Source organism: Numida meleagris, chromosome 8 (assembly GCF_002078875.1).
Source record: "Numida meleagris isolate 19003 breed g44 Domestic line chromosome 8, NumMel1.0, whole genome shotgun sequence".
In the NCBI taxonomy this organism is placed as follows: Eukaryota; Metazoa; Chordata; class Aves; order Galliformes; family Numididae; genus Numida; species Numida meleagris.
In genome coordinates this window covers 3,474,832-3,501,342 of record NC_034416.1, presented here as the reverse complement: position 1 = coordinate 3,501,342, position 26,511 = coordinate 3,474,832, and the positions used below count along the sequence as shown (strand labels likewise).

The 26,511-nt window shown below is 47.5% G+C and overlaps 2 protein-coding genes across 2 annotated transcripts in view; one reads left to right on the top strand and one right to left on the bottom strand.

The window, feature by feature from the left end:
- Positions 117–15,625, top strand: FRMD7 (FERM domain containing 7). The gene is made up of 12 exons (XM_021406185.1): positions 117–6,163; positions 8,519–8,623; positions 8,919–8,961; positions 10,087–10,165; positions 10,831–10,928; positions 11,014–11,128; positions 11,240–11,387; positions 12,450–12,545; positions 12,640–12,803; positions 12,890–12,958; positions 13,035–13,110; positions 13,226–15,625. The coding sequence occupies exons 1-12, from the start codon at positions 6,107–6,109 to the stop codon at positions 14,255–14,257; spliced, it is 2,082 nt and encodes a 693-aa protein (XP_021261860.1). The 5' UTR covers positions 117–6,106; the 3' UTR covers positions 14,258–15,625.
- Positions 18,356–26,511, bottom strand: part of STK26 (serine/threonine kinase 26) — a 28,644-nt gene continuing 20,488 nt past the window's right edge. The window contains exons 5-12 of the mRNA XM_021406176.1: positions 24,896–25,004; positions 24,649–24,806; positions 22,934–23,119; positions 22,150–22,298; positions 21,512–21,605; positions 21,012–21,074; positions 20,785–20,921; positions 18,356–20,276 (exon numbers count right to left, since the gene is read on the bottom strand). Coding sequence (XP_021261851.1) covers positions 20,252–20,276; positions 20,785–20,921; positions 21,012–21,074; positions 21,512–21,605; positions 22,150–22,298; positions 22,934–23,119; positions 24,649–24,806; positions 24,896–25,004 — 921 coding nt within the window. The 3' untranslated portion in view covers positions 18,356–20,251. The remainder of the gene's footprint in view (positions 20,277–20,784; positions 20,922–21,011; positions 21,075–21,511; positions 21,606–22,149; positions 22,299–22,933; positions 23,120–24,648; positions 24,807–24,895; positions 25,005–26,511) is intronic.

Below are 26,511 nucleotides of genomic sequence, written 5' to 3'. Positions count from 1 at the left end.
TGTGTTCCATTTCTTCTCAAGTGAGCCAAACAAGCAAGCCTCTTACTTATATATATTTATAATTGTTTTTTTCTGGTTTGAGCGTACACCTTTGTCTTGTCCAAATCTGGCCTTGTTTTTCATGCAGGCATTCCTGTGCGTGCAGGTGGTGATGGCTGCTGCTCCTGCTGCTGTCTTATTGTGTCTCTGTAGCTGCTGTCCCCCGTGCTAACCCTGAGCTGGCCTCTCCACCGCGCTGACTGATGGGCACGCTTGGAGCTCTGCCTCGGAGAGGCAGAAGATTTCTCTCGGAAACCTTTCAGCTGAGAGTGCTGTTTGCTGGCTGCTCAATGCTCGGTGAAAGCCTTACATTTGCGAAGTCGGTGACTGAGTCATCCAGGCCCTGTAACAAAAAGCGTGTCTTCCTCAGAACGTGTGGTCTTGGTGCTTGACCTTTTGTATTGCTTTTGTAAGTGAAGACGTGTATTAATGTAAATGTGTTTTAAGCTTAAAAACAGCCTTACTGACTTTGCAGCACTTCTGGCTGTGTAGGCAGGCACTGTCACCTCCCGGACTCTATGCCCCTCCTCCTGGTAGAACAGCGTGAGCCTTATCTGGTTGGTAGGTTTCCACTTCCTCTCTGAGATGTGGAAATCATTTCCATCTCAAAGCAGAATGACAGAGAGGAAGGGCAGGCTCCCATCCCCAGTCAGCCTGCAGTAAATGAGTGCTTTCTCCAGGCTGTTGTGACCGGCATCGCCGTGTCAGTGAGCGTGCCCGTGAGCGTGCCCGCTGACAAAGACCGCTGTGCTTTGAGATGTAGCTGCTTGGTTGCTCACTGTCTGTCTGATTTCTCATGCAGTTTAAAAAAAAACAAAAAGAAATCATCACTGAACAATAATATTCCTGCTCCTTGAGGCACTGAGCTGCTTCCAGTCCGGACTGAGACCTGTGTGTCAATGCAGCCAGGAGGTCCCGGAGCCCTCAGCTCTCCACTTTGTGCAGTCATCAGGGATGGGGGCTTAAGGAGCAGTGGGAGCGTTGTGTGTAAGGCCGTTCTATTTCCAAGGTCTTGGTGCTGGGAGTCAGCTCAGCTGCTGCTGCACTAAGTGTCCAGCGGGGTCTTTTGCAAGATGGGCGTGACAGCGTTGTGTTGCTGTAAGCCTGGCTTAGAGGGCTGCAGAGGTGGGGCTTCACAGCCAGCTTTGTCTTCTGTTTAACAGTTCCTGCTACCAAAGTGCACGTGCTGTGCAGAAAGCCATCCCCCCGTCCTGCTCCTCGCACAGGTTTGGCCCCAGCCGTGTGCGAGCAGCACTCACGCAGGCTCAGAGGAATGTTCTTCCCCATCCCGCATGGCACCGGGGCACAGAGATGAATTGCTGACGAGGGCAGAGCTGGCCTCGATGCTGGGTGTGAAGCAGCAGCCCCAGGAGGAAGTGCCGCAGGTCCCCGCGTGGGTGGGGTGCGAGGTGCGAGCTCTTATCTGCCCCAATCGGCTTTGCTGTAATGACAGCTCTGAGCTAGGTGCGAGTGTCTAGCCTTAATTAAAATGAGATATTGCTTCTAAAACAACGTACCTTGGCCGGCGTGAGTTCTCTGTGCTGGCAGCTCAGCAGTCCCCGGGCGCTGGTGCGTGCTGCAGCTCAGGCTGGGAGGGCATGGCCCTGTGCTCTGCGCAGTGTGGAAGTGAAATCGTTGGCTTCTTAAAAATCACTGTTATTTTAAAAGTAGCCGTTTTGAGCTCTGCCCGGTCCATACAGCTGCAAGGAGCAGAGGAGGTGAACTTCCAGCTGTAAATCAGCAACAGCAGCGCTCGATTCAAAGGTCAAATCCTACTGTAGTTATTTGTTGGCTCTGGTGAGGGCAGCATTGAGCTGATAATAGCTTTGCTGGCAGCGATGTTACAGTTCAATTCTGGGAATGTGGCGGGTGAAATGCATTGCTCTTCACAGAACCTGTGTATTTAGCATGGAATCGATGTTCACAAGTTGCCTCTGGTCCTGTCTCAAAGCAGTGGTTCTCCTCGAGCTCTGCAAAAATCTGGAGCTAACTGCGATATTTGATGGGGAAGAGTCTCTTGCGTTGCAGGCACCTGAACTAATCCTCACTGAAGGGCAGTGTGTGCTTCTAATGTCTGGTTTGTGATGTGCCTGTGTCCTTGGTGTTCTGCTGCTTTGCTCTGAGTGCACTTTCTAACAGTGACTTACTTCCCACAAGTCGCATTTCCACTGATGAAGCTTGCATGAGGCTTGAGGCTCTGAGGCCTCGCTGGCTGCTGGGTAACGCCATGCTCGACGTTCTTGCATCAGAAGAACAACATCAATTGTAGCGTTTCCCTCCTGGAGTATAAAGTGAAGCCTGCATTAAGGCCTGCAGGGCGCTTAGACTTACTGCAGTCAGTGCACTGACATACACTGGTTTTGATGTTGCACTTCTTGAAAGTAAATAAGTGGGCTAGAACCTACAAATGAATGCTGAATTTTACTCAGATTTATGAAAAGCATTGGTGCCTTTCGTACATTTGTGACATTACGTACAAGTGATTGAGTCGGCTTACGCTTATATACTACTAATAATTAATATATGATCACAGCGATTCAAACTGCTTTCTGCCTTGGAATCAGATTGATCCTGTGGGCCCAGAAAAGAGAAAATATGTTTGCAGCTTGTGACATTCCTTAAGGGCTGCTTGTCCTTTTGGGAACTGACAGATGGGATCATGAATTGTCAGCCTGGGATTCATCCTTCCTCTGTATCAGACCGTAGGCACTGATTCTTAAATGCAAACTAGCAATGTCCATGATCACTGTGGGAAAGCAAGAAGAAAGAAGCTGAATTTTTTGGTAAAGCTGCTCTATGTTGGAAATGAGAGAAGAGCTCTCAGGGTGGCTGATGTGCTTGGGGTGATCTGCTTTTGGAGGTGGTGGAGGATTTTGAAGACAACAGTGGATGAGCATTGGTTGGATGAAGGAGAGTGTGTGGTGTGCTGTGTGAGGGCTCTCCAAGGTGCCCTGTAGTTTTAAAATAGGTTTGAATAAGGATTTTAGCTTCAGGGCCTGTCCCGGGGTCAGGCTGTGCTTGGAAACGTGTTGGAGTCTGGCTCCCGTTGGGGAAATGTCTGTTAGTTACCTCTCTGAACGTGCGTTTTAACTACGACGGCTGTTTCTCACCTGTTAGCACACTATCTGAATTGTTTTGTATGGGGCCAAAATGACTAATTTAGAAGGGTTTTACCAACATACCCCTGAAACCTTTTGCCAGTCATGATGTAGGAACGTTGCCTGTTCTTTGAATTATGTCTGCCTTGCAGCAAGCATGCTCTGCCAGAAGGGCCTGGAAGAGGATCCATGGGTCAGGGGTTGCCTTGGATCGCTATAAAGGCAGCAAGCTCCCAGCTTCAGATGGATGCTGCTCCGCTGTCTTCTCCTTCCTGCTGCAAAGAATGACTTTCACTCAACTTCAGCTCTGCTTTAAGGTGTATACTTGGAAGTTGGTGGTCCTCGATGAGACTGATAGGGGTCTTTAAAGGAAGGATGAAAGTAAAGGAAGAGAGCAGGAGGTGGTTGTCTTGAGCCAAGAGGGAAACCACGTCTGTCATGACAGTAAGCAGTGTAGTTCCTTAGAAGTTCATCCCTTCCTCTAGGACTCATTCTCTTCTCCCAGCGTTGGAGAGTGCTCAGCAGAGGCTTCCTCCATCCTGGCCTTTAATTCCCTGCTGAGAGTTGCTGCCGCTTGCAGTCTCGTAACTCTTTTGCCAGAGCAATGTGAGCAGGGAGCAGGCGCTGCCCAGCTGTCACTCAGGGTTCTGCAGCGTAGTACCTGGATGGTGAAATCAGTATGAGCTCCTAGCTGGGGTCTGACGTTTTTTGCCTTGGGGCATGAGGTGGGAAAGCTCTGCACAGGACTTGGAGAGCCGTAGGGAAGGGGTTGATGGGTTCATCTGAGAGTGCTCCAGAGGACAGAGCCTGGGCAGCGCAGCCTCCTGGCAGCAGTACTGACTGCAGGTAAGCTTCCACTGCTCTGCCTTGCTGGGGTGGGGCTGTGCGGGTGGACCAGGAAGAGTTCGTGCTCGGTGCAAACTGAGGACAGTCTGGCCAAGTCCTGGGGTTTTTCTGCTGCTACATAAGATGTAGGGAGCTGCTTCCTGCTAGCTAGAAATGACTGAATGCTGAACGATGCCTGAGTCTATAGAGGCGTCTGTGCTCCTTTGGCTTGAGAGATTCACGAGGCTTTGCTTTTTTCTGTACAAATTGCTTTCTTGTGTCTTGGAAGTGATCTGTTAGAATTAAACATCACCGAGGGCTTTTTCTGTAGCTGCGTCCACAAGAGATAATGTCATATTCTGAATAACAGCAGAGTTGGGCTATTCAGGTTTCTTACATATCACCTCCATTTGCTTAAAGCGAATGTCTTCTTCGCTGCCTGATAGCACTTCTTGCGTGGCACGTGAAATCTGGAGGGAAAAAAGCCAACAGAGAGCCAGCACTGTGCGTCAGTGCACGATGGGCGGTGGCACCACGGTGCTGAAGTGCTCATCCCTGCAGACACCCAGGGTCGGGCTGGAAGCGCCTGGTGGAGCTGTGGGTGCCCCTGCTCAGCGCAGGGAGCTGGACCAGGTGGCCTTGCAGGGTTCCTGCCCGCTCCAGCGATGCTGTGATTTAAACCCGGTTGCCACCCGCACCTCCTTGTTGTTGGCCACAGCCACGAGAGGGAGCCTGGCTGCGAGCAGCTGCTCCTCCCCGCGGCTGGGCACGGCGCTGTGCGGGTGGGGGTCAGAGGATAAACGGGCAGACTGGAGGGAGAAGTGTGGCTGCAGTGTCACCTTCTGGTGGCGAAGCACAGGTGGCTCCGAGAAGCCTGAGCCTGCCCCCAAAGCACGGAATTAACAATGCGACCGCTTCCATTTCCCCAGCGATGACTTCTGAGTAATAAACCCAGTGATGTCAGACTGGTTTGCTGATGCTGAGCAAGTGAAATTTGATGGAAATGCGAACGCATCGTTATTATATTCAATAAATAGGATGGTTCTGGGTCAGAGGTTTCAGGAAGGGCAGAACTTTTGGCTGAGTCAACTGAGATACGCTCGAAACAAAATGACCTGTGAAGTCAATGAAAAATAATTGTCCTTGTTAAAGAGTTAAGGATCTTCTCTTAGTCAGGGCCGGCTGCTGGTGCTTTTCTGAGAACAGTCTGTCTGAGAACTGTCAGACCTCTGCACCATCTTTCCTCAACAACAGATTGATGTTGTGTTTATGTATAACAGCACTCAGCAGCCGTGTGCTGAGTTAGCCCGGAGTCAAGCTTTCCTTTTGCTTCCTCTTTTTTCCCCGGCCCACACGGGTCCCCAGCTGCCACCAGCGGCAATCCAGGAACTGACAGTCTAGGAATCCTGCCCTGGCACTGGGAAGGTCCTTGCTGGCAGGAGGTGGCTGTGCTCGCACTCAGGGTCAGCACTGCAGCAGCAGGGATTTGCCCGGACCTCCTGCCCCAGTTCCCTGCCTCGTAGTTATGGGGTCCTGGCTCATGTGCCTGGGACACAACTCAGAGCTTTTATGTGATTTTGGGTGGTACAGGGGGTACGCCCCAAGGTCTACTCTGCCTCCCCACAAAGGGCTCCTGCAGGGTTTGATTCACCACGAAGCATTTTGGGGGCTCGGATGAAACCCCCGGTGCTGCTGGCTGGCTGGTCCCTTGCAGAGCAGCAGAGCAAAGCACGGTGCTGCTCACTGCTCAGCCGCCTTCATGGCAGAACCACCCTGCCCTTCCTCCTGACCCTGCTGCGTGACACCTGCCCTCGCTTTGCCCTCCCATTTCTCACCAGTATCCGTAAAACTCCGCGTTATCAGCCTCTGTGCCAGCCCCATCAGCGCTCACCGCGCAGCGTCGGTGCTCAGCCTTCTCCCTTAGCAATAGAAGCACGGTTCACAGGGGGAAGTACCCTCCAGCGCAGCGATGCCGCTCAGCCCACTCCCAGGCGTTCCGTGCCCTTGCTGCAGCCCCCCCTGCCCATCTGCACGTGCAGCCCAGCACCCAGCTGTGGGGAGGACGCAGCGTGAGCGAGCACAGGAGGCTCTCTGCCCTGCACGCCACTCACAGCAATAGGGCTCCGTGCCCGCCCGGCTCCAGGATGCTGCATCTGAAGGTCCAGTTCCTGGATGACTCCCAGAAGATCTTTGTAGTGGATGTAAGTGGGGATCTTATAGAGAAGATGGCTTTTGCTAATCTGGCGTTATCCTTTGGAAACTGGGGAGGTGAAGGGATGCTCTGGGCAGGGGTGGGGTGCTCTCGTTTGTCTGGCTGCTGTATTAGCATCCAACAAGCAAAAGTAAATCTGAGAACAGCATGAAAATAGCAGCTCAAACTGCACGACCTGTGGTGAGAAGCATCTGTGTGCATCTCTCCTTGGGCATCGGGATGAAAAAGAAAAGTGTGTGGTTTTGGGGACAGCTGAGGAACAAGCTGGCTGTGCCTTGTTCTTACATGGCAGTGTCCCAAGACACACTGTCACTGATCATCCTCGTGCAGGGAGTGCTGACTCTGAATATTGACTGCTGAAATATGTTTTTTACATGTCAGACATTAACATCAGAGGTGTCAGACCGATGGATGTGTGTGTGCACGTGGGTGACTGAAACCAAACATGATCAATGCCCTCCCTGTCCGTGCGCTGGCAGCGGGGCTGAGCATTTGCTGTTGGTTGGGATTTGTTAATCACAGCAGCGGATTGAATGAGACAATCCAAATTAACCTGTTCTAACCCTTACCTGCACCTAGTATGGGACCGCTGTGTTTAATATAACACACATTTTCTTAATGTTCCGTTGTAGGTCTTGGGCACTTCTGTTCTCTTTTCAGACCACTGCTTGCTCTTGACGTACCGCTCGGTTGCTTTGTGATGGCGATTTTGCACAGAGAGGGTTGCAAAGTGATTCCATCACTTGGAATGAGACGGAAGCCGGCTGATTCGGTTTCTTTGATGCATTTTAGACCTGAGTTCACTTAAAAATGAGGGTGGTCATTTACGAATGTTTGCGGGGGATTCGCATTGATTAGACTGGGGCACAGCGAGAGACCATTGGAAAGACACTGCGGTTAAAATAATATTACTGCATTTTACCCATCTCTGCTCTCCTATTTGCTCTGAACAGAGTCCGGCAGCTCTGCACACTGTAGTGCAGCAAATCGGTTCCATTAAAGGGACTCGGAGCCGTTTCCTTTTTTAGCATGGAAGGGTCCTGGAAACCCCTTTGGGGCACTTTGTGCGTTTCATGCTGCGTGGTTCAGATAAATGAGTGTTGAATTAGAGACTTCTTCCATTACAAAGGGACCGCTGTGGGCTAAGTCTTGAGCACACATTTCGAGAGACTCATCCTAAGCCCTCCCCAAGTTCGGAAAGCTTTTTTCAATGGAGAGCACTTCAGTATAATGGGCGGAGAAGGACAGCAGAGACAAAACATGGCAGGGCTGGTTACAGATCAGTGGAATCAATGTAATGCAGTGCTCCGGGGGCAGAGGAAGGCATCAGTGAGCGGGTGCCTGGCACTGGGAGGGCACTGGGCACCGCAGGCAGCACCGAGGGCACATTTGGGGACGCAGGGTGCAGCCCTGTGTGGGCTGTGTGTGCCCAGCCCAGCCAGCAGCTCGCTGCCCACACACGGGTGGGGAACAACCCGCCGGGACGTGCTCGTCTTCCCCGCACGCCTGACAAAGGCCAAGGCCTTTCATGCTGGAAAATTCTAGCTTGGAAATCAACCATTATAATTGTTGTTAATTACCCTTGCGATCTTGTAATTTCGAGGAGAGCCGGGCGTGCTGCGGAGCAAATGCTGTTATTACGCCATCACTTTGCAGCAGCCTGACAGTGAGGAGCCGGCAGCAGCTGTGACAGGCGCTCATTACCCAGCCCTGAGCCACCCCCAGCCCCCCCCCAAAACCCTGAGCTGCCCCTGCACTGACCTGCCTGTGTTCCTGGTGCTTCCTCCTGAGTTAATAACTTAGGAGTGGAGTTTTTGCTGGTTTTTCCTCGTTACTGTGTTCAGTTTTGGTGCTTTCTGGCCTCCTGTGTTGGAGTATAGTGCTATTTCATTAGCACTTTGCTGACCTAGGGTGCAGGATCTCTGCAGGGTCTGGTGCCGTTAATTACCACTAATTGCAGCTCGTCCTGCCCAGCTGTGGGGCACCCAGGTAGTGTTTGTCTGCAGCTCCAGTCCCAACAGCAGTGACCGCAACAGGTGTCGTGAGACCAAGAGTTCTTCCCTGGTTTATCGAGTTCCTAAAGAAAGGTGAGAGGTGACGGGGAGAAATCTGACCTCCATGAGCCGAGATAAGTGGCAGAAAGCTGCAATTGTCCCATCCCATATAACAAAGACATTTGCTGAGTAAGGTTTTGCTGTGGCACGATAACAAAGCATCCCACAGCCCATCTCAGCGGAAGGGAGGGGGATAAACTTTTTTCCAACCACCCTGAAACCCCCCCCCCCTCCCCCCCGCTGCTGTCAGCTCTGCTAACCTGCTGCTTCCCGATGTGTTTGCTCGCCAGCAAAAGTCCTGCGGGAAGGGGCTGTTCAACCTCACCTGCAGCCACCTCAACCTGGCAGAGAAGGAATACTTCGGGCTGGAGTTCTGCAGCCAGGCCGGGAACCACGTGAGTGCGGGCGCTGTGCCCATGGCCTCGCAGCAGCGTCCTGCATCGGGGCACCGGGTGGAAAATGGAGATGGGAATACCTTGAAAACGGGAGCTGCAGGCCGCAGCCTGGCTGACGTAGCCCTGGGGACAACCACGGCTCACTCATGGGGTTTACCCAAAGCCACCCGTGGCAATGCAGGGCAGCCCCACACTGGCCAGTGTTCCTTTATGGCATCCCAACGCGGCGCTGCTGCTTTCATTCCTGCTGCCCTCGTGCTGTTTGCTGACCCAGCTTTTTGTTGCCTTGTTTCAGGTCTGGCTGGAGCTGCTAAAGCCCATAACAAAGCAAATCAAAAGTAAGTAAGTATTGCCAGAATGAAGTTCTTCCCAAGCACTGTGGGGGCAGACAGCACAGCACGCTGCTGTCCTTCCTTGTGCTCGGGGTTGGGAGCTCTGCTTTCTGGCATTTACCTGCCCTCCTTTGATGGGGTGAGGCTGGGCAGGGGTGTTTGCAAAGACACGCGAACCCCTGCAGAAATGCTTCTGCAAACAGCTAGCTGCATGTTTCAGGCCTGAGCTGTTCATATCCTGACAGCTTGGTGGAGGAGCAGGGTCGGCTGTGTGTGTGCACTTGCTGTGCGGGCAGAGCAGCAGGAATCGCTTTCTGAATGCCCTCCTTTCCTAATTGCAGCTCTTTGCGGTCCAGGTGCCCGGCTGTAAGGCACTCAGCGCACAGTGACCCTGCTCCCAGTCCCCAGGGCCCAGCTGCTGCATGGTGATGCTGTGCAGCCCAACCTGAACGCACGAGCAGTGCTAACACAGCCCCTCCGTCAGCCTGTTCCTACCCCTGCAATGAACCAAACGATATTTGCCACAAATGCACGATGGTTAGGAGGTGGCCAAAAGCATAGGGCCGTGCATGACCCCACATTTCTCTGGGGTGTCCTGGAGCTGTCCTGCGGTGCCTCCCTTGGTGCCTACAGGGTTGCCTTCCTACCTCCATGCACTTACTTTGCCTTGGGATTGGCTGCTTGCTCTTGCCTGTCCCACAAAACAGCTCTGCCCAAGTGGGCTGCTCTGAAGCTGTTGCATCCTGAGTGCTTGCGGGGCCAGGGAAAGCCCATAGATTTTGCTGAGGGTTTAACATACAGCCCTGGTGTCAGCTGCAGAGGCTCCAGAGCAACACCCAGAGCATTGCTCCTGTAGGAACCCACGCAGAAATCCCCTTTCTGACCCTTTACAATTTAAAGTAATGCTGGGTCATGTTTTCTGTAACACTATTGAGGAGTTCACCTCCCTCTTTGTTTCCATCCGTGGTGCTGGGGTCTGGGCAGGATGGAGGCCCTAACACTCAGGGCTTCTTCTCCAGGCCTGCAAGGGGCAGAGTAACTTGCTCTGTATGGAGAGGGGTTTGTGAAGAGAGTTGTAAATGTTCTCCAGAGACACGTAAAAGAAAACTTATGAAGGCGTTGTGTTTTAAGATCCTAAGGAGGTTCTTTTCAAATTTATGGTGAAATTTTTCCCAGTGGACCCCGGCCACCTGCGAGAGGAGCTGACGAGGTACCATGATCGTTCTGTGCTTCCCTTCCTGCCCTGTCCCTTGTTTCTGCAGCTGTGGTGCATGTGTTTATTTCCTTACCGTCACCCAACCCAACCTGTCTGTCAGCAGTGGTAATTCCAAGTATTGACAGAGCCCTGTGCTGTACAAAACAAAACCCCAATGCGTGTCTTTTCTTGATGCTCTCTTTTTATACAAAATCCACTCGACGGCCGCCTGAAGAGGCTGCAGAGTGCTTTGTGCCTAGTACGGGACCGCTTGAGCAGTTGGGCTCTGAGTCTGGCTCTCGCCTCAAGCCGTGTTCTGAAAGAAGAACCTCAATTTTATTTTTAAAATTGACAGGGCGAGCTCTGACGTTTCGCAGAAAGCGTTGCAAACAGGAACTAAGAATAAAACCAGTGCGGTGCTTCTGCAGAACATTAGCCCCGAGAGCCGTGAATGCCCTCCGAAGCATAAAGGAACGTTAGCTCTGAAACCTACTAATGGCAGCTTGAATGGCAGGGGCATGCTGCTGGGGGTGTGCCCAGCTGGATCCTCCTCGGGGGCTGCATGCTCCTCCCATGGCCCCCCCCTCCAGCCCTCCATCCTTTGGGCAGGGGCACGGGGACACCTGGCTCTGTGTCCCATAGAAGTGTCCCTGCTCAGCTCAGCTCCTGTCCCCCCCCAGGTACCTCTTCACCCTGCAGATCAAGAAGGACCTGGCGCTGGCAAGGCTGCCCTGCAGCGACAAGAGCGCGGCGCTGCTCGTCTCCCACCTGCTGCAGTGTAAGGGCAGCAGGGCTGCAGGGCATTCCCTCGGCCGTGTGGCACGGGGTGCCCCTAACCCCACTCTCCCTGTGCCCCCCTGCAGCCGAACTGGGCGACTTCCATGAGGAGACAGACCAGCAGCACCTGGCCACACACAGGTACCTGCCCAACCAGGAGTACCTGGACAACAAGATCATGCACTACCACCGGCGGCACAGGTGAGGGCTGCTGTGCCCATCCATCAGCGCCACAGGCTCTCAGTACCCTGGCATGCCCTCTTCCAAAAACCTTTTAATTCCTGCCACTTCCCGGTGTCTCTGGGACTCCAGGGGGAAGACGCCGGCTGAGTCAGATGCTCAGCTGCTGGATGTGGCCAGGAAGCTGGAGATGTACGGGATTCGCCCGCACCCTGCCAGCGACGGCGAGGGGACGCAGATCAACCTGGCGGTGACGCACATGGGGGTGCTGGTCCTGCGGGTGAGCATCACCTCCTAAACTCACCATTTTCCCCCCAATCCCCAGAGCTGCACCCCAGCAAACCTTGGCGCTGCTCTGGGCATGGCCCCACGCTCAGCCCTGGTGCTTTGCCAGCTCGGGCTGCACGCTACCGTGCATGCCCATGCAGAGCCCTTGTCATTGCATGCACAGCTGTGTAAGCACCACAGGTTACATGGCTGCGTCACGCACGCTCACCGTGTAATCTTCCAGCAAAAAATAGCCAGCTAGTGTCTGTGCAATTACATAATGCTGTAATCACAGTGTAGCTGCAGAATAAATACAGAGTTCCTCGCAGCCGGCGTGAAACAGCACTCGCCTCCCTCACCGAATAACTTCAACCTGGGAACATCTTGCCAGCACGGAAAAAATCCTAACTGCGGGTCTGCTGTTGGTAATTAGTGCTGCTGGACCCGGTGATTTACTGAGAGCTGTAAACACCCCCTGTATGCAGGCGTGACTGGAGCATCTGTGAGCACAGCACAGCCTGGGCTCTCCCAGAAAGCCATGAGGGGAAGCAGTGCCATAGTGAGGAGTGGCACCATTAGATCTGCTCCTGCTGCGCTGCGAGCCTCGCGTGGCTGCATCCAAACTGATGCATAATGATAACAAAGGTGAGGTGTGCTTGCAGTCTGCCTGAGCTGGCGTTAAGGGCATGGAGGTGAGCTGAGCACTGCTGTGTCTCCTAGCAAAAGCAAGGAGGAGCTCACTCCTTTCAGGAGCAGATTCTGCATTAACTCACCTGCCCTGTGGGCTGGGAAGGGTGGGATGCTGCTGTGACCTCTGTGTTTTCTCTTGGACTCCTGCAGTTTCAGTGTTAATAGGCAGCGTTCAGCCCTGAACGTCAATTTCCACTCTTGGAATCAACTGATGGATCAGAATCAAACACCAGAGCCCCCCCCTGGAGCCCCTTGTCCAGAGCCAGGGGCACTGAGACCTGCAGCAAAAGCTTGTGTGGAACCTGCAAGCTCAGCTCTTGCTCAGTTGAATTTCTGCATTCTCGGCTTGCCCTGTCCCGCAGTAATGCTCTGTCTGTCCTTGCAGGGCAATACGAAGATTAACACATTCAACTGGTCCAAAATTCGCAAACTGAGTTTCAAGAGGAAGCATTTTCTCATCAAGCTCCATGCAAACATTGCCGTAAGTGCTGTGCTGGGGCTTGGGGCCGAGAGGGTGAGCAGCTGAACAGAGCCCCGTGTCCCTGAACCCCATGTGCTTGTCCCCTGCCCTACAGACTCTGTGCAAGGACACACTGGAGTTCACCATGGCGAGCAGGGATGCCTGCAAGGCTTTCTGGAAGACGTGTGTTGAGTACCATGCCTTCTTCCGACTCTCTGAGGAGCCCAAGTCAAAGCCCAAAGCCCTTCTGTGCAGCAAGGGCTCAAGTTTCCGCTATAGGTAAGGGCCCAGGGAAAAGCTCGGTGCGAGGCACCCAGGGCTGGGCTGAGAACACTGCTCACACATATCCTTCCTCACTGCTGTAGTGGGAGGACACAGAGGCAGCTGCTGGAGCATGGGAGGAAGGCAAAGAGGAAGAGCTTACCCTTTGAGAGGTACTGGGAGGAGTATGTGGGAGGGGGGAGGGCCAAGGTGGGGGCCATGCACCCATCCATGCACTCGGCCTTGCAGGAAGCACTACGCATCCCACTATGATGAGAGGCAGTGCCGCTCCTCCCCGGACCTCCTGACAGATGTGTCCAAGCAGGTATGGCCCCGCGGGGTGGGTGAGGGGCAGCTGGAGGCCGAGCCAAAGCCCGGCTCTTCACCCCATTGCCTGCCCCACTCTGCCCCTGGGCACCCACACATCCCTCGCCCCACAGGTGGAGGAGCTGCGGTTGGCCTACGGAAGCTGTGGCTCCTTCCGCACCGCCAGCGGGGTGCACACCTCCGAGCCCACGCTGGACAGCTGCCACAGCGGATCTGCCACAGAGATAATGTCTGCTGCTGAGCTGCAGTGCTCCAAGCCTGAAGCGGCCCCCACATTCCTGCCCCACTCCAAGAGCAGCTCTGCCTTCCCCCTGCTCTACACCCAGCTGGAGCTGGAGCGGGCGTGGGAGCCCGCCGACCCCTTTGGCAGCAGGAACCCCTTGACGTCCTTTCGGCCTCACCACAAGTTTGCTGGGAGCAGCAGAAGCCCCTCGGTGGGCAACATGCGGGAGGTCAGCACCAGGCCGCTGGTGTACATGGACGTGCCGTGCCCTCCCCTGCCACCGGCCCCACAGGTCCTCTTCTACATGGACAGGCCCCCACCACCCCCGTGCCACATGCCCAGCGAGGAGGCGGGGGAAGCGGCTGGTAGGTGCATCCCCATGGCCACAAAAACGGCCAAGTGGGGCCCCAGCAGCACCTGGACGGGGGAACCGCAGCACGAGGCCTCGCACAGGGCTGTGAGCACCGGCCTGGGCCCAGAGAGGGAGAGCAGGCCCCTGGCTCGCTCCTTTGATTACGGCCTTCAGGAGCAGCCACCCAAGCGCTCCTGGAGCCAGTCGGACATGAAGGCCATCCGCTTCCCCTACAGCTCCGAGTTCAGGCCCCTGGGCCCGTGCCCGGCTCTGAGCAGCCGGAAGGCCGGCGTGCTGCGGCATGCACTGGCCCAGCAGGGCCCGGTGCCAGGGCTGCGGCGTGCTGCCGAGCGCTACGTGGGCAGCAGCACCGAGTCCAGCGACTCTGACTCTGACTTCCTGGCCGCCGACTACTGCTCCCTGTATGGCAGAGTGCTGCGGGCACCCAGGGCCCGTGTGCGCCTGTCCTCAGGCAGCCTGCAGCTGGAGGAGGAGGATGAAGAGGTGTCCTTGGCCACCAGTGCTGCTGAAGAGAGGACTGCCAGGGGGGCCTCCAGGTATTTCACATAGGTGCCTCATGCCTGCCACCAGGAGAGGCCAGGCAGAGCCAAGCCCCCGGAAGGATCGTGGTCCTCCTTGCTGTTTGTGAAACAAGGTGGTGGGCTCGTGTTGTGTGAGTGATCTTAGCTGTAGAGGATGTGTAAGCAGATAGCTGAGGGTGTTCAGAAATACCCAGCTCCTGTGTCACACGAGGAAGCTGTCACGTCGCTGTCACATCTCTGGCACGAGGCTGTTTCCATGCCGGGATCCAACACCAGGTAGAACGGCTAGGGCTCTCCTAAAGCCCCACAGACACCACCTCCAGTCCTTGCAAGGCTGGCTCAGACCTCAGCCCCTGCTGGCTTTATCAGTACAGTAGGAGGGGAAAAGGATAAAAAAAAAATAAAAAGCATCCCATGGAAGTTCATAAACATCTTGTTTTCCCAGCCCCAGGAGGCACACTAGTGGGCAGGGGGTTTGAGGCCCCTTGAGCAAGGAGCAGCATGGTCAGGGAGATGCCCATGCCCCAGCACGGAGCTCGTCTGCTACCTCACCTTGCAATGATGCTGCAGGGAGCACCCAACCCTTGAGAGCCATTGCATGTGTGAGGTGCTTCTTGTAACGCTCAGAGCCACGCAGGAAGCTTAGGACATTACATTTCCCTAAGAAACAGCACAGAGAGACTCATCAGTCATTTAGCAGCATCCCACAATGAGCTCTGGAAAGTGGGATAGTGAATTACATTGCATAGCCCCACCTTTCTCAAGCCTATTTTTATATATTTTTTTTAAATTTAGGCTTGTTAGTTCCTGGCAGCAGCTCTAATGCCCAGGCCCCTCACAGCCCTGCTCATATATGGAGGAGCAAGGAATGTAAAGGAAGCTCCTGGTGTCCCACAGCAGGCCTCAGTCTTTCAGTGTGAGGACAAACAGCTCGAGGTGGTAGGAAATGAAGGGGCAGCTTGAGAGAGGCTACTGCCACCACGGTGTTTCTAAACTTTCCTATTTGTTACTGCTCCTTGGAAAAGGAATAAAAGGAACTTCCTAGAAGTTTTGGGGTTTTTTTGGTAATAAAAAGACCATTACCCTAAAACTACAGGTAATCTACTCTGAAAACAGGAGAAGGATGCAACCTCTGCAAGATGTTAGAGAAGATCTTATTAAAAATAATAATAATAAAAAGTAGTAGGAACTCCATAAGACTGTAGGACATGACTGTGGGATGGACAGTGTATCTATGGTTGAGAAGACAGTAAGATACTAGGATGGATTTGAGGAACAAAGGAGCTGAAGCAAAGACAAAATAGCTTAAAATGTAAAAAGAACTAGGTTTAATGGTTACTGCTTCACACTGTGTCTTTTGTTTTAGAAGCTGGACAATAAAGGACAGCTGTTCACAGCTGAAGTTTGGTTTCCTTTCTGCCCTAGCTGCACCCCAACCCACCTTCCCCTGCACCTCAGAGCTCCTGGGCAGCCCTCATTGCTCCACAGAGCTGCTGGGCTGGTTCCCTCTGTGCCTTCATTGTCTCAGCAAGAGCTAAGGCTCAATGAAAGCTGCTGGAAACAGCCACATTCTTGGTCAGCTGCCCAAAGAAACATGTTAGATCAATAGTGGAGCACAGTTTGCTTTTGCTCTAGGTTATTCAAGGCTGAAGCTATGAACTACCCAGACCCTACATGCTGCTTTGGGACTGGCCTATGCTCAATTAAAGAAAGAGAAAAGGTAAACCTGAAGAGTTGTTTCTTCTCTTAGCCCACACTGCCTATCAGAAAAAGCATTTAAGTATGACAGTTCACATGTATGACAGGGTATAGAAAAAGCAAGCAGCTACCAAGTCAACACATGGTCCCTAGAGAATGCCCCTTAAAGATTTGTTATACCTAAAGAACACAGGCAAACCTACAGTCACCGTTAGGTCCTGAGCATGTGGAGATGCATAAAGGCTGGCCAAGGTGAGCTTCACCCTGGGTGTTGCCCGGCATCCCACCAAAAGGCATCATTGTCCAGCTACAGCACACAAACCTCCAGGAGCTGCCAGCTCTGGCATTCGAGACTATGCTGGGGAAATTACACTGAGATGGAGAAACAAGGACTTGGGGATTATTTTTGGACTTTTCCATTGACTAGAGAGCACTGGGACACAGCATGAGTACCATGACTTAGCACAAACTACGTGATGGTCAGCAACAGCAGAGGAACGAAGCAGCCCTAAGAAAGGGACGGAAATTAACATCTTACACTAAATTCATCACACCAAGCAGCTTTCCTGGGACCAGCTGAATTAAAGGGACAATCACAGTAAGCAGTGGCACAAATGCAAAGCAGTGGCAAAGGGATAACCAAGATAACCCTTAACCACGAGACCTGTACAGACCCTTCTTAGCCCTGTTCACTAAGGAAAGGAGAGAGAATACCAAGTGAGCACATTTTACTAGTCGAAGAAGAACTAGTCAAAGCACAATGAAAAGGGTAAGGAGGGATGAGACAGAAGGATTTGAACTGCTGATGGTGAAAGACAGCAGGAAAATGCAAGAGTACTCGCTAAGCAAGCAAGCAGTACTAAATGTGTGTGTGTGTTAGGGTACAAAAACATCAAGATGCATGCAGTATAGGAAGAGCATCAGTGCGGAGGAGCACTAAGGTTTCAGCACATCTAACTCATTTCTGTGTTAAGTGTAACTTCATTTCTTGGAATAACATGAAATAAGGCAAGCCAGGGTACATACCATTACAACTTTGCAAAGAAAATAGTTTTATTCCAGTGTTAAGTCATGAAACAGCGTGATAAAAATCAGTATTAACAAATACTAAGCTTTGTGCTGACACATTAAGAATCTGTATACTCTCCTACTCAACTACAGACATTCAACTGAATGCAAGAACAGGCTTCTGAGACCACACGCTTACCATACAGAAGAGCATTAGAGGAATCAGACTGAGGTTTCAAGAAAGGTTACACCGATCAAGGACTCAGCTACCCAAGAACAAATACATTTCTCTGTTCTGTGACTCAGACTACTTTGGTAAGACTACTTCAACATCAACTCTTCTCAATCTACAGTGGGACAGTTAACAAACCAACCAAGCAAGATGGTTGTTGCCTGAATATTTTCGTATCTTCTCCCATTAGTTATCTACCAGCAACAGAATAGTGCTGATTAAGTCATACAGTTCAGCAACAACTAATGCATAGCGGGGAAGAAGTCAACTGTCCTCTGGAAACCAGTAATACAGACATCCATTCTTCTAACTAACTCAAGAGTTACTGTCCTATGAAGCAGAGATCTTAGGTGCAAAGATGCCATACAGTGAAATAAAGTTTGAAATGGACTGATGTTGTAAGAGAATGACTACATGGATTCCCCCCCACCTCCCACTGTCCTGTGCAGTAGGTATATATCCACCCAAATCATAGGGAAAGAAGACGCACCATAGTTCAGCAACTTGTCCTATTTGTGGTATGACATGTTCCTTTTTCCCCTTAACTCACTAACCCTAGCTACCCAGAACTGGTTATAGAGCTGAACAGATTAAAAGACCCTGCGTCAACAGGCTAGAGCCACCAGTTAGAAAATTCAAGAAGAATTCCCATCACCCCTCCACTCCGTCTCATAAAAAAAGAAAAGCACCTTAAAAGGAAGCGGCACAGAAGTAAAAACACGCTTCTACTTCTGAGAAATTAGTCTGAAAGTCTTTCAAATGAGAGTTAGGATGAGACAGGTGAAGCAGCTAGAAGCTGAGGTGACTGTGGCACAGGCCTTTGTGTGCCTCGACCCCACAATGCCCAGTTCACCATTAAGGCAGCGCTCCCACACGTGTACGTGGCTGTCACAGGGCACGAACACTTGTCTGATCCTGAAGATGCCTCTATGGGACTGAAACCAAGCTGATCACTGGAGCTGCTCTGTCTCTCTAGCATTCTCCTGTTCTCTGGGCAAGAACAGCATGGGGGTGGGATGGACCCCAAACCTTTTTTTTTTTTTTAATTAAAAACAACCACACACCTCTGCGCAGGGAACAGCTTTGCTGGAAAGCCACACCAGGCTCTAAGAGGTAAATCCACACAAGAGGTAAATCTCTGCACATCTGTTAGGAATCCAGAACAAAACGCACGACAGAACAAGCTCATGAAAGTTTACAGAACTTAAATATTTATTTTTAAACCATTTAAAACCCCCCAAAACATTGAAATAAGCTTCATCTATAAACAGATTTACAAGACTAACAACTACAGAAGCTAGAGGAGCACTACAATTTGTTTCTGTGATGCAGTTATTCTGTAAAGCTTCAGATCAACTGTATTTACAACTTCTGCTGCTTTTACATTTATAAAAATATTTATTTAATCCATAACATTATTGTTTTCAAAAACTATTTCCAGACTTTGTTTCTCAGATATAAATTCTAATTGAATTTCAGTTATATAGCAGATGAAAGTTTTAAACAGAAACACTTCTTTTAAAATTAAAACAAGGAATTAAAAGTAATTTTTTTTTTTTATACAGTGTAGGCACCATTGAAAATAATTGTCCTTGGCATATCTAACCACCATCTCTCGCAAGTGTCCTTTATATAAAAACGATGTAATGGCAACATTTGACTAAAAATGCAGTATTTACTTGCACACCATTACTTTTTCAATATTTGGCAAATATATTTCAGATTCTTTAAAATGACTTTTGTGCAAAAACAAAATGTGCAGGTCTGAACCATAAAATAAACACACCTAGCCTTTATCAAAAAAATAAATTTACACCAACAGTTCCACAGCTAAGTACTGAAAAACAATCCCAGTTCAAAACTTCAGCATAATATACATACTGGGTTGAAAAAGAAAAAAAAACAAAACCAAAACAAAACCGAAGAGATTACCCAGCTAGCAGTACCATAAATATATAACTGAAAGCAACTTTATAGTCTTACCTACTTTTTATGAAAAAAAAAAAATCACTCCGTACTGCACAGTACTACCTTTTTGTGAAAGAATATCTATAACTCAGTTCTTTGCATATTAACTGGTAAATACATATTTAAAATACACTTCCAGAAAATTATAAACAAATGATGTCGATGTACTGTATTTCATGTATTTCAGAACAAAAACGTGTATAAATATCTTACAGGAGAAACAACACCACCACAAAGAACGCTGGTGTTACGCTTATACCTGCTCGTGAGGTATGTATCATGCGACGCTCGGCTTCTCTGGCTCCCTTCCACCCAGGTATATGTAGTCAGAGGAAAAGAATTAAATTAAATTGGACTTCAGTTTTCGTCCATTATTGCCAAAAGCCCCACCCCCTCAACTGTATTGCTTTAATTTTCCTTCCGCGATGATGTAAGATTGAAGTACTACTTGTTCTAAAAGGTAATACATATACTGTACATCAGGATATACCTGTTGCTACATATCACCTGCAAACTACTGACATATTGCTCTCAAATATATTTAATCATAGAGCTGCCTAAAATACTGTACCAATTTAGAATCGTAGTAGACACTGTTGCAGGTTTATTTTTCAGGGCACGATAACTATATGCTGGTTGAAGCAGGTGCTACAGCAATAACCTTGCCACTACGTTTTGAATACGCCTGTGAAAAAGCTATTTTCTCTGAAGCTTGTTAGTGATTTACAAAAGTTTAACTCATGAATACAAAAGGCCTGTACATCCCTGTGTACAGGAACAAAATAGCATCAAAACATACTGTACTCGCACTTTCTATTAACTAAAGTAATGGTTATTTCTAAAAGCAAAACTGCACCTCAACTTTTATCAGATTAAACAGGTGAAACTACAATATTAAAAGTTGTTCTTTACAAAATAATTTCCTGAAAATATAAAACCATGTGCACTGCCACAAAATAGTTGAGTAGGTTCTTTCAAATCCTCGAATCACCATCAATATGTTGCAAAGATCCAAAAGGCACAAGGAGCTCATGAGCTAAGCACTGCCAAGCTTGAAGTAGTTTTGGTGGGTTTCACTGGGTCCATACGAAACAGCAGTCAATTATGTGAAGTTTCTTAGGATGAGTCATTAACAGAAAATCTACAGATACGAAAATGCAAGAGTTTGAATTATTATATTTCAGTGTGGCAGACAGCAAGCTACTACCTACGCAGCATTGAACTGCAACGCGCCTTCACCTCAGCCTAACAGCTCAAAGGAAAACAAACAAGAAAATCCACACAAGAAGAGACACTCAAAATGTTCCCTAAAAAGACAATGGAAGAGGAGACTCCTTAACTTACTGGCTATAGATAAGCCTAAGATAAAACCGCAGGCTAAATTAAAGGAAACAAAATATGACAATGACAGTGAAATTGCAGTACTAAAAGACCGAGCAGAAAAAGTAACTGTTACTATTAGTTTTTATTAACCAGAAGTGTTCTGTATAACTAGTGAAGCTAAAAGCTGAACCCTATATGGAACACACCTTCCACTTATCAAAAACTGTGCTCAAATTTCCCTAACATAGGAAGTGCTCCAAATCAACTAGCTTTTCCCAAATGGAAGTGCTTCCCCCCACCACACAATGCATACAACACTAACTTACTTCTGAAATTTCTCCATAAGTTTCTTCACCATCTTATCTGTGATCCCTGGACATGTTGCTTCTGCCATATTGATGCTTTTTTCAAGTTCCTCAATCGCTTTCTTCCTGCTAGCATTATTTGTGTCCTGCTGTTTGAGCTGAGCAGTAAAGCAAAGGAGATAAAGCTTAAAGAATTCACCCAATACTCAGACAATAATTAAAAAAATTTCTTTGAAAGGAAAACTTACCTCAGCAAAGACAGGAGTGATTATCATAGTTAAACAGCTCAGGGTTTTAACAAGATCTTGATCCTAAAATGAATAAATAAGGATATCATATATTCCTATGCAGTTATAAGCCACATTTAACACACCACGTGATTTCAGAACTTCCATGAATTTAACACAGCCCTCATAGTGCATCTCAAAACAGGCTACAGGACATCAAGCATTATGTGATGTGTAAAGAGATGCCTGATGGAATACCATATACTGTGACGGTTCAATTTTCTCTAATATTAGAGTTCAAAAATGCAGATCTCCATGAACAGATACTGATCTATTAGTATGTGGTATCTTTTGAAGTTAAGGCTGACACAGTTAAAGGATCTATCTCTAACATGCGTTTTCTGTTGAGGTACAAAAAGGGTGCCAATTCTTATGAAAAAATGAAGTTACGAAGTCTTAACACTATCTTCCTTACGATGGCTTCAAAACCATTCCTTAGAAGAACTCTTCAGACTACATACCGTCCCATTCTGCAGCTTCTTTGCATCTGGTTTCTTCCGAACTGTAGTAAAGCTCCACTCAGGATGAGAGTTGTTTTCTTTGTTACTTGACTCCCTGAAGAAAAAGGATACGATGTGCATAGTACTAGTCACAACACAATGCTAAGCAGCCCTAGGTAACCCAAATACATAATAAATCTATAAGGGTTATTTCCATATGCCTAAAAATCAGAAAAAAGCATGTATTTAAACTTTAGGAAGCAGTACTTCAGAGACCAAGCTGAAATACTATCAAAGCAAACAGAAGATGCTGTCTACCTGTAAGACCTCCTACGCCTCCTAGGACATCCCACTTGAACAGTTATCTGATATCCAGAAAAGACTTGCAGAAGGTATGGCAGTTCTACCCACATTGTGCAAACAATATTTCCAACTGTGATTCATTACTTTCTGTACAACCGCTAGCCTCGGAGTAGGAAATACACAGCACTTAAGCAGAACTGAAAGCGAGTTCAGGGGTTAAAAAAAGTTTAGAGAACAAGCACATAGCTTGACTTAAGCATTGCCCTCCAGCTTCAAACAGCTTTCTTTAAAGAAGCCAATGCAAAACACAGAGAACAAAGCTAGACAAAAAGACTGAATTGTGAGAGTTAACTTACGAATCGGAACCATCGGAATCACTTTCATCACTACTGTGTCCCTCTGCTTTCCATCTCTTAAACCTATCAATTAGTTCTGTCAGATATGAAGTCTTCTTGGCATTCTTCATAATGAATTTGTGCTTCAGAAGTTCTTTTGCTGTAGGGCGCTGTAAAAAAAAAAAAACAACCAAAAACACTGGAATATTTAATGTTATGCTAACATTTTTGTGACTTTGAATGTTAGCAGGGAAGATTTGGTCCAACCGACTCCCAGACCTAACTCACACAGCATCAGGAAATTAGTAGAAATAGGAAGTAAAAAAAGCCAGTAATCCACATCTACAGAGCTCTAAAAATATAGTCAAGTCACACAGACTATACTGCTTATCCTTCTATGCTAGAAAGTACACACCCAGGAAAATGACTAATCAAGTTTCTCCAATGCATTTCCTTGTAAGCAGAATTCAGACAGAAAACAAAAGTTGTACTAAGGAAGAGATTTAGGATTCCTCTGTTAGGTTTCTCTTCTGACATTATCCTAGGTTTGCATGCATTCTGAGAAGCTGCCTCTGCCATCACTTCCTTTGTCATTCCTCCTCCTTCCATTATTTTAAACAAAAGAGGCGGGGGTGGAGAAACAACCATTAAAAGGCACTGTTACTATCTGCAGTCAAAATTAGTCTCTAGAATTACTTTAATCAACTCTGATGCACTATATGAGCAAAATACTTCACAAGCATGCGTTAAAAATAGAGAAATAAGCATCTTTACACACATTGCAAACATACACTTGTCTACTCACAAATGTTGGATCCTTATTCAGACACGCATCGATGAATTCTTTAAAAGGTTTACTGAATTCTCCTAATAAAGTTGGAGGATTGTTTTTTGGAATGAGAAACAGAACTCTCATTGGATGCATATCAGAGTTGGGTGGCTCCCCTTTGGCTAGTTCAATAGCAGTGATTCCCAATGACCAGATGTCAGCCTGAGAAATGGAAAAATTACTTTCAGTACAAAGTTGAATGCCATCACAACAAAGTATTTAGTAACTGAAATCTGCAGCTATGTAACAGAATTCATTTTGGTCTCAGCAGATAATGCACAAGGATTATTTTTTACACCCGAAAGCTACTACTCCTAAAGGCATAAGTGATTTCATCAGTCTTTAATAACTTTGACTAATGTACACAACATAATACTCTTGCACTGTCGCTTTCTCTCCTAACAGCCTTATGAATTTAGCTTGGAAACAATCAGCAACTCTACTTATACCCGAAACATCAAGATGGAAGCACGAGTTCCTGAAGAATAATGAAGTGATACTGATTTTACCTAAAAAGACAAATTTCACTGATGTCTTATGAACTATGAGATCTTCTTCCAATTTAGAGATCTCTCCCAAGTGAAATATACATTCTTTGCACTATTTTTAGATGAGTTACAAGAGCTACTGAAATCACTACAAGAGTTTCTCATTAAAAACTGCCTAGGAATGATTTGACTATAGTTGGCAACGTCGTAACCCAAAGCTGCCCATATAATAAAGTGTTACAAGTTATACCTCCGCAATATTCCTTTCCTATTCACAAGAAGATCTAAAATACCTGTACTTAATACTGAAGAATTAAACTAGCTCATTGCTTGTCCATGAAATAGTGTAACCAACAACTGTAGATTACAAATCTGTGCATCCTGTCCAAAACCCTTCATCTGTTGTACACAAAGGCTAAGAAAGAAAGGGGAAGGGCATTGCTCTTGCAGCAACATCGAGGAGACAAAGAAAGCAGGAGATTAGGTTGGTGGCAGAATGTAAACGAAGGGGTGGTACAGCTGATATACATACAGCACAACCATAACATGAATTATTTTAATTTGGATTGGTCAACATTTTTAAAACAAAGTAGAATGCTTTCCCAAAATGCCACAGAAAGAGTATTACAGTTGTAATGCTTGAAACCTTATACATGAAAATTCCAGCTGAATGTACAAATTCCTTAATATCATCCCCGATAGTACACAAACTTCTTCCAATCTGGCTCTGGGAAAGATCTCTGTGGATCTTCAAAACATCTCAGATACTCAACTGGCTTTTTATTAAGCACCCATCACAAGCAGAGTTACAAACCCACTATCTAAGAAAAACAGTACAAAAGTTACTTTGTACATACCAAGAGGTTTAGCTTTCTGGACGCACGTCAACAGCGTTGAACATCCAATGTCAGCACTAAAAGACACTGCCATTTCACTAATCTCTAGACCATCTGATGGGCATACACACAGGAGAAAGGGGACTATTCCCTCCTTATTATCATTTTTATCAGCAGCTCTGAACCATTACATAACCCAAAACATAGGAGGGGGGCAGGGGTGGTGTCTGCTTTTCTAATGCTAGTTAAAAGCCTGTAATTTGACATCAATTTTTTTTCCAGTATTGAGAGAGTCAGAAAGACAACAAACAAAGCCATTTTTGTTAGATCAGCAGAGAGAGCAGAGATAATCTACACTCATACTTACTTTGGAATCGTATGCTGACTGCTGAATAACTTCAGGGGCCATCCAGAACGGAGTTCCAACAAAAGTATTCCTCTTAATTTGCGTGTCTGTCAGCTGCCCAGCAACTCCAAAATCGGCAAGCTTAACATCACCTTGCTCTGATAACAAGACATTGGCAGCTGCCAAGGGGAAACAACACAATATTTAAGACAGAATGCTTTCCTGCTTACTTTTAAGGACTTAAAAAAAAGATGCACTTTTAGTGAACCTTTTATATCCCTGTGAATCTTCTTCTCCGAGTGCAGGTAGTCAAGACCTTTCAGGATTTCCTTTAGCATGGTAGCGATCTGGAACTCATCAAATGGGCCAGCACGAAGCTTTAGAGAAAACACACAGTAGAATAATTTTAGTCATATCTAATTTCTGCCTTATTATTGATTTAATTAAATCTTAAACTTGAAACATTTTTTAATTTAAAGAGCTAATGGAATTCATAAAATGAAGATTCAATTAAGTAGCTTAATATTCTAGCAGAAAGAGATGCCATTAGAATAATCATCTTCACATCTCCTCTACTGATAATATATTACAAATTCTGTTACTTTTCTATACAGTACACGCTTCCCTCAGCATGCAACACACTTGAAAAGAAGTTTTACAGTCCTATCAAACACAGTTCCAATACTGCTGTTAAAATGAGCGTATTAAGAAACTCTTTTTATTTCAAAATAAGACTTTTTTTTTAAAAGCTGTTCCAACATTTATGACTCTATGCTTGCTTCTGCATTAAGAACACAATGCAGAACTGTTAAAGCTGCTTGTGTGGAGTAAGTACAAGCTTTGCACATCAGAAAACTATGTAAAAAAACAGAATAACTAAGATGTGCTATTTAAAAAACAAACAAAAAACCCACAGCAGTGAAATGGAGAACAATAAAATTAAGAAAAACTTGAGGTTTAGTGAAGGAAATAAAAATTAAGTTGCCCTTTAGAAGGCTAAAACCTAAAACCACTGAACACTCCTAGAAACCCCCACACTACTTCATGATTTTCTGACAATCCAAAAGAGACTACAAACTATGTAGAAGTGTTAAAGAACAAATTATCTGGCAGCTTCTTTCTCAAAAAGACCAAGCTCCAAAGCTACAAACTATTACATGCCACTCATAATTACTATGCTTTTGCATTCCTAGAGTAGAGCTGATATGATGTAATTTCATGGAGTTGAAATAGACTTGAGGCTAAGCACATACACAGACCCTCGCAGACAGAACCACTGGTAGCAAATGTATAATTAGCACCATTCTATAATACTGAAGACATGATACTTCTCCTTCAGAATCACACAAAGAAGCCGTTATATTATCTTGCAGGAAAGGGTGGGTCTCAAAGCTTAAAGCTGAGGTAGAGCTGTACTGAAAATATGGGGAAACCACATCCACATACAGAGAGCTGTGCTCTTGCAGTGCCTAAGCTACACCGTTCATGAATGCTCCACTATCTGAAGTAAAAGGCACTTTCACATTCAACCAAGATTTCTGAGAGTGGAAAACTAAACACCTTTTAACCAGTTAATTTTAACTGCGCTCTGTGGCGACATACAACATTCACTCCTGAGATCCAATCTTAAAGGAAATATTTTGTATGCGAGTGTAATGAATAACCACTTGGTGGAGGGGCCCACAGAAATACTCCCACCCTCCCACAAGTTCCTCCTCCATATGTGGCAAACAGGACTTCTACACTAAGGAAGAAAACTACCACCTTACATTTAACTGAGAATCAACGTTTCCTCATGCTTCCAAACAACCATTAGAAACAACAAATAGGCAAGAAAATCAGCATCAACTCAATGTACCAAGATGTAACAGATGTATTATACAA

Coding starts and splice junctions, on each gene's coding strand:
- FRMD7 (XM_021406185.1), top strand. CDS start 6,107: ATGCTGCATCTGAAGGTCCAGTTCCTGGATGACTCCCAGAAGATCTTT. Junction 8,962..10,086: donor CATAACAAAGCAAATCAAAA/GTAAGTAAGTAT, acceptor TTGTGTTTTAAG/ATCCTAAGGAGGTTCTTTTC. Junction 10,929..11,013: donor CGTCTCCCACCTGCTGCAGT/GTAAGGGCAGCA, acceptor GCCCCCCTGCAG/CCGAACTGGGCGACTTCCAT.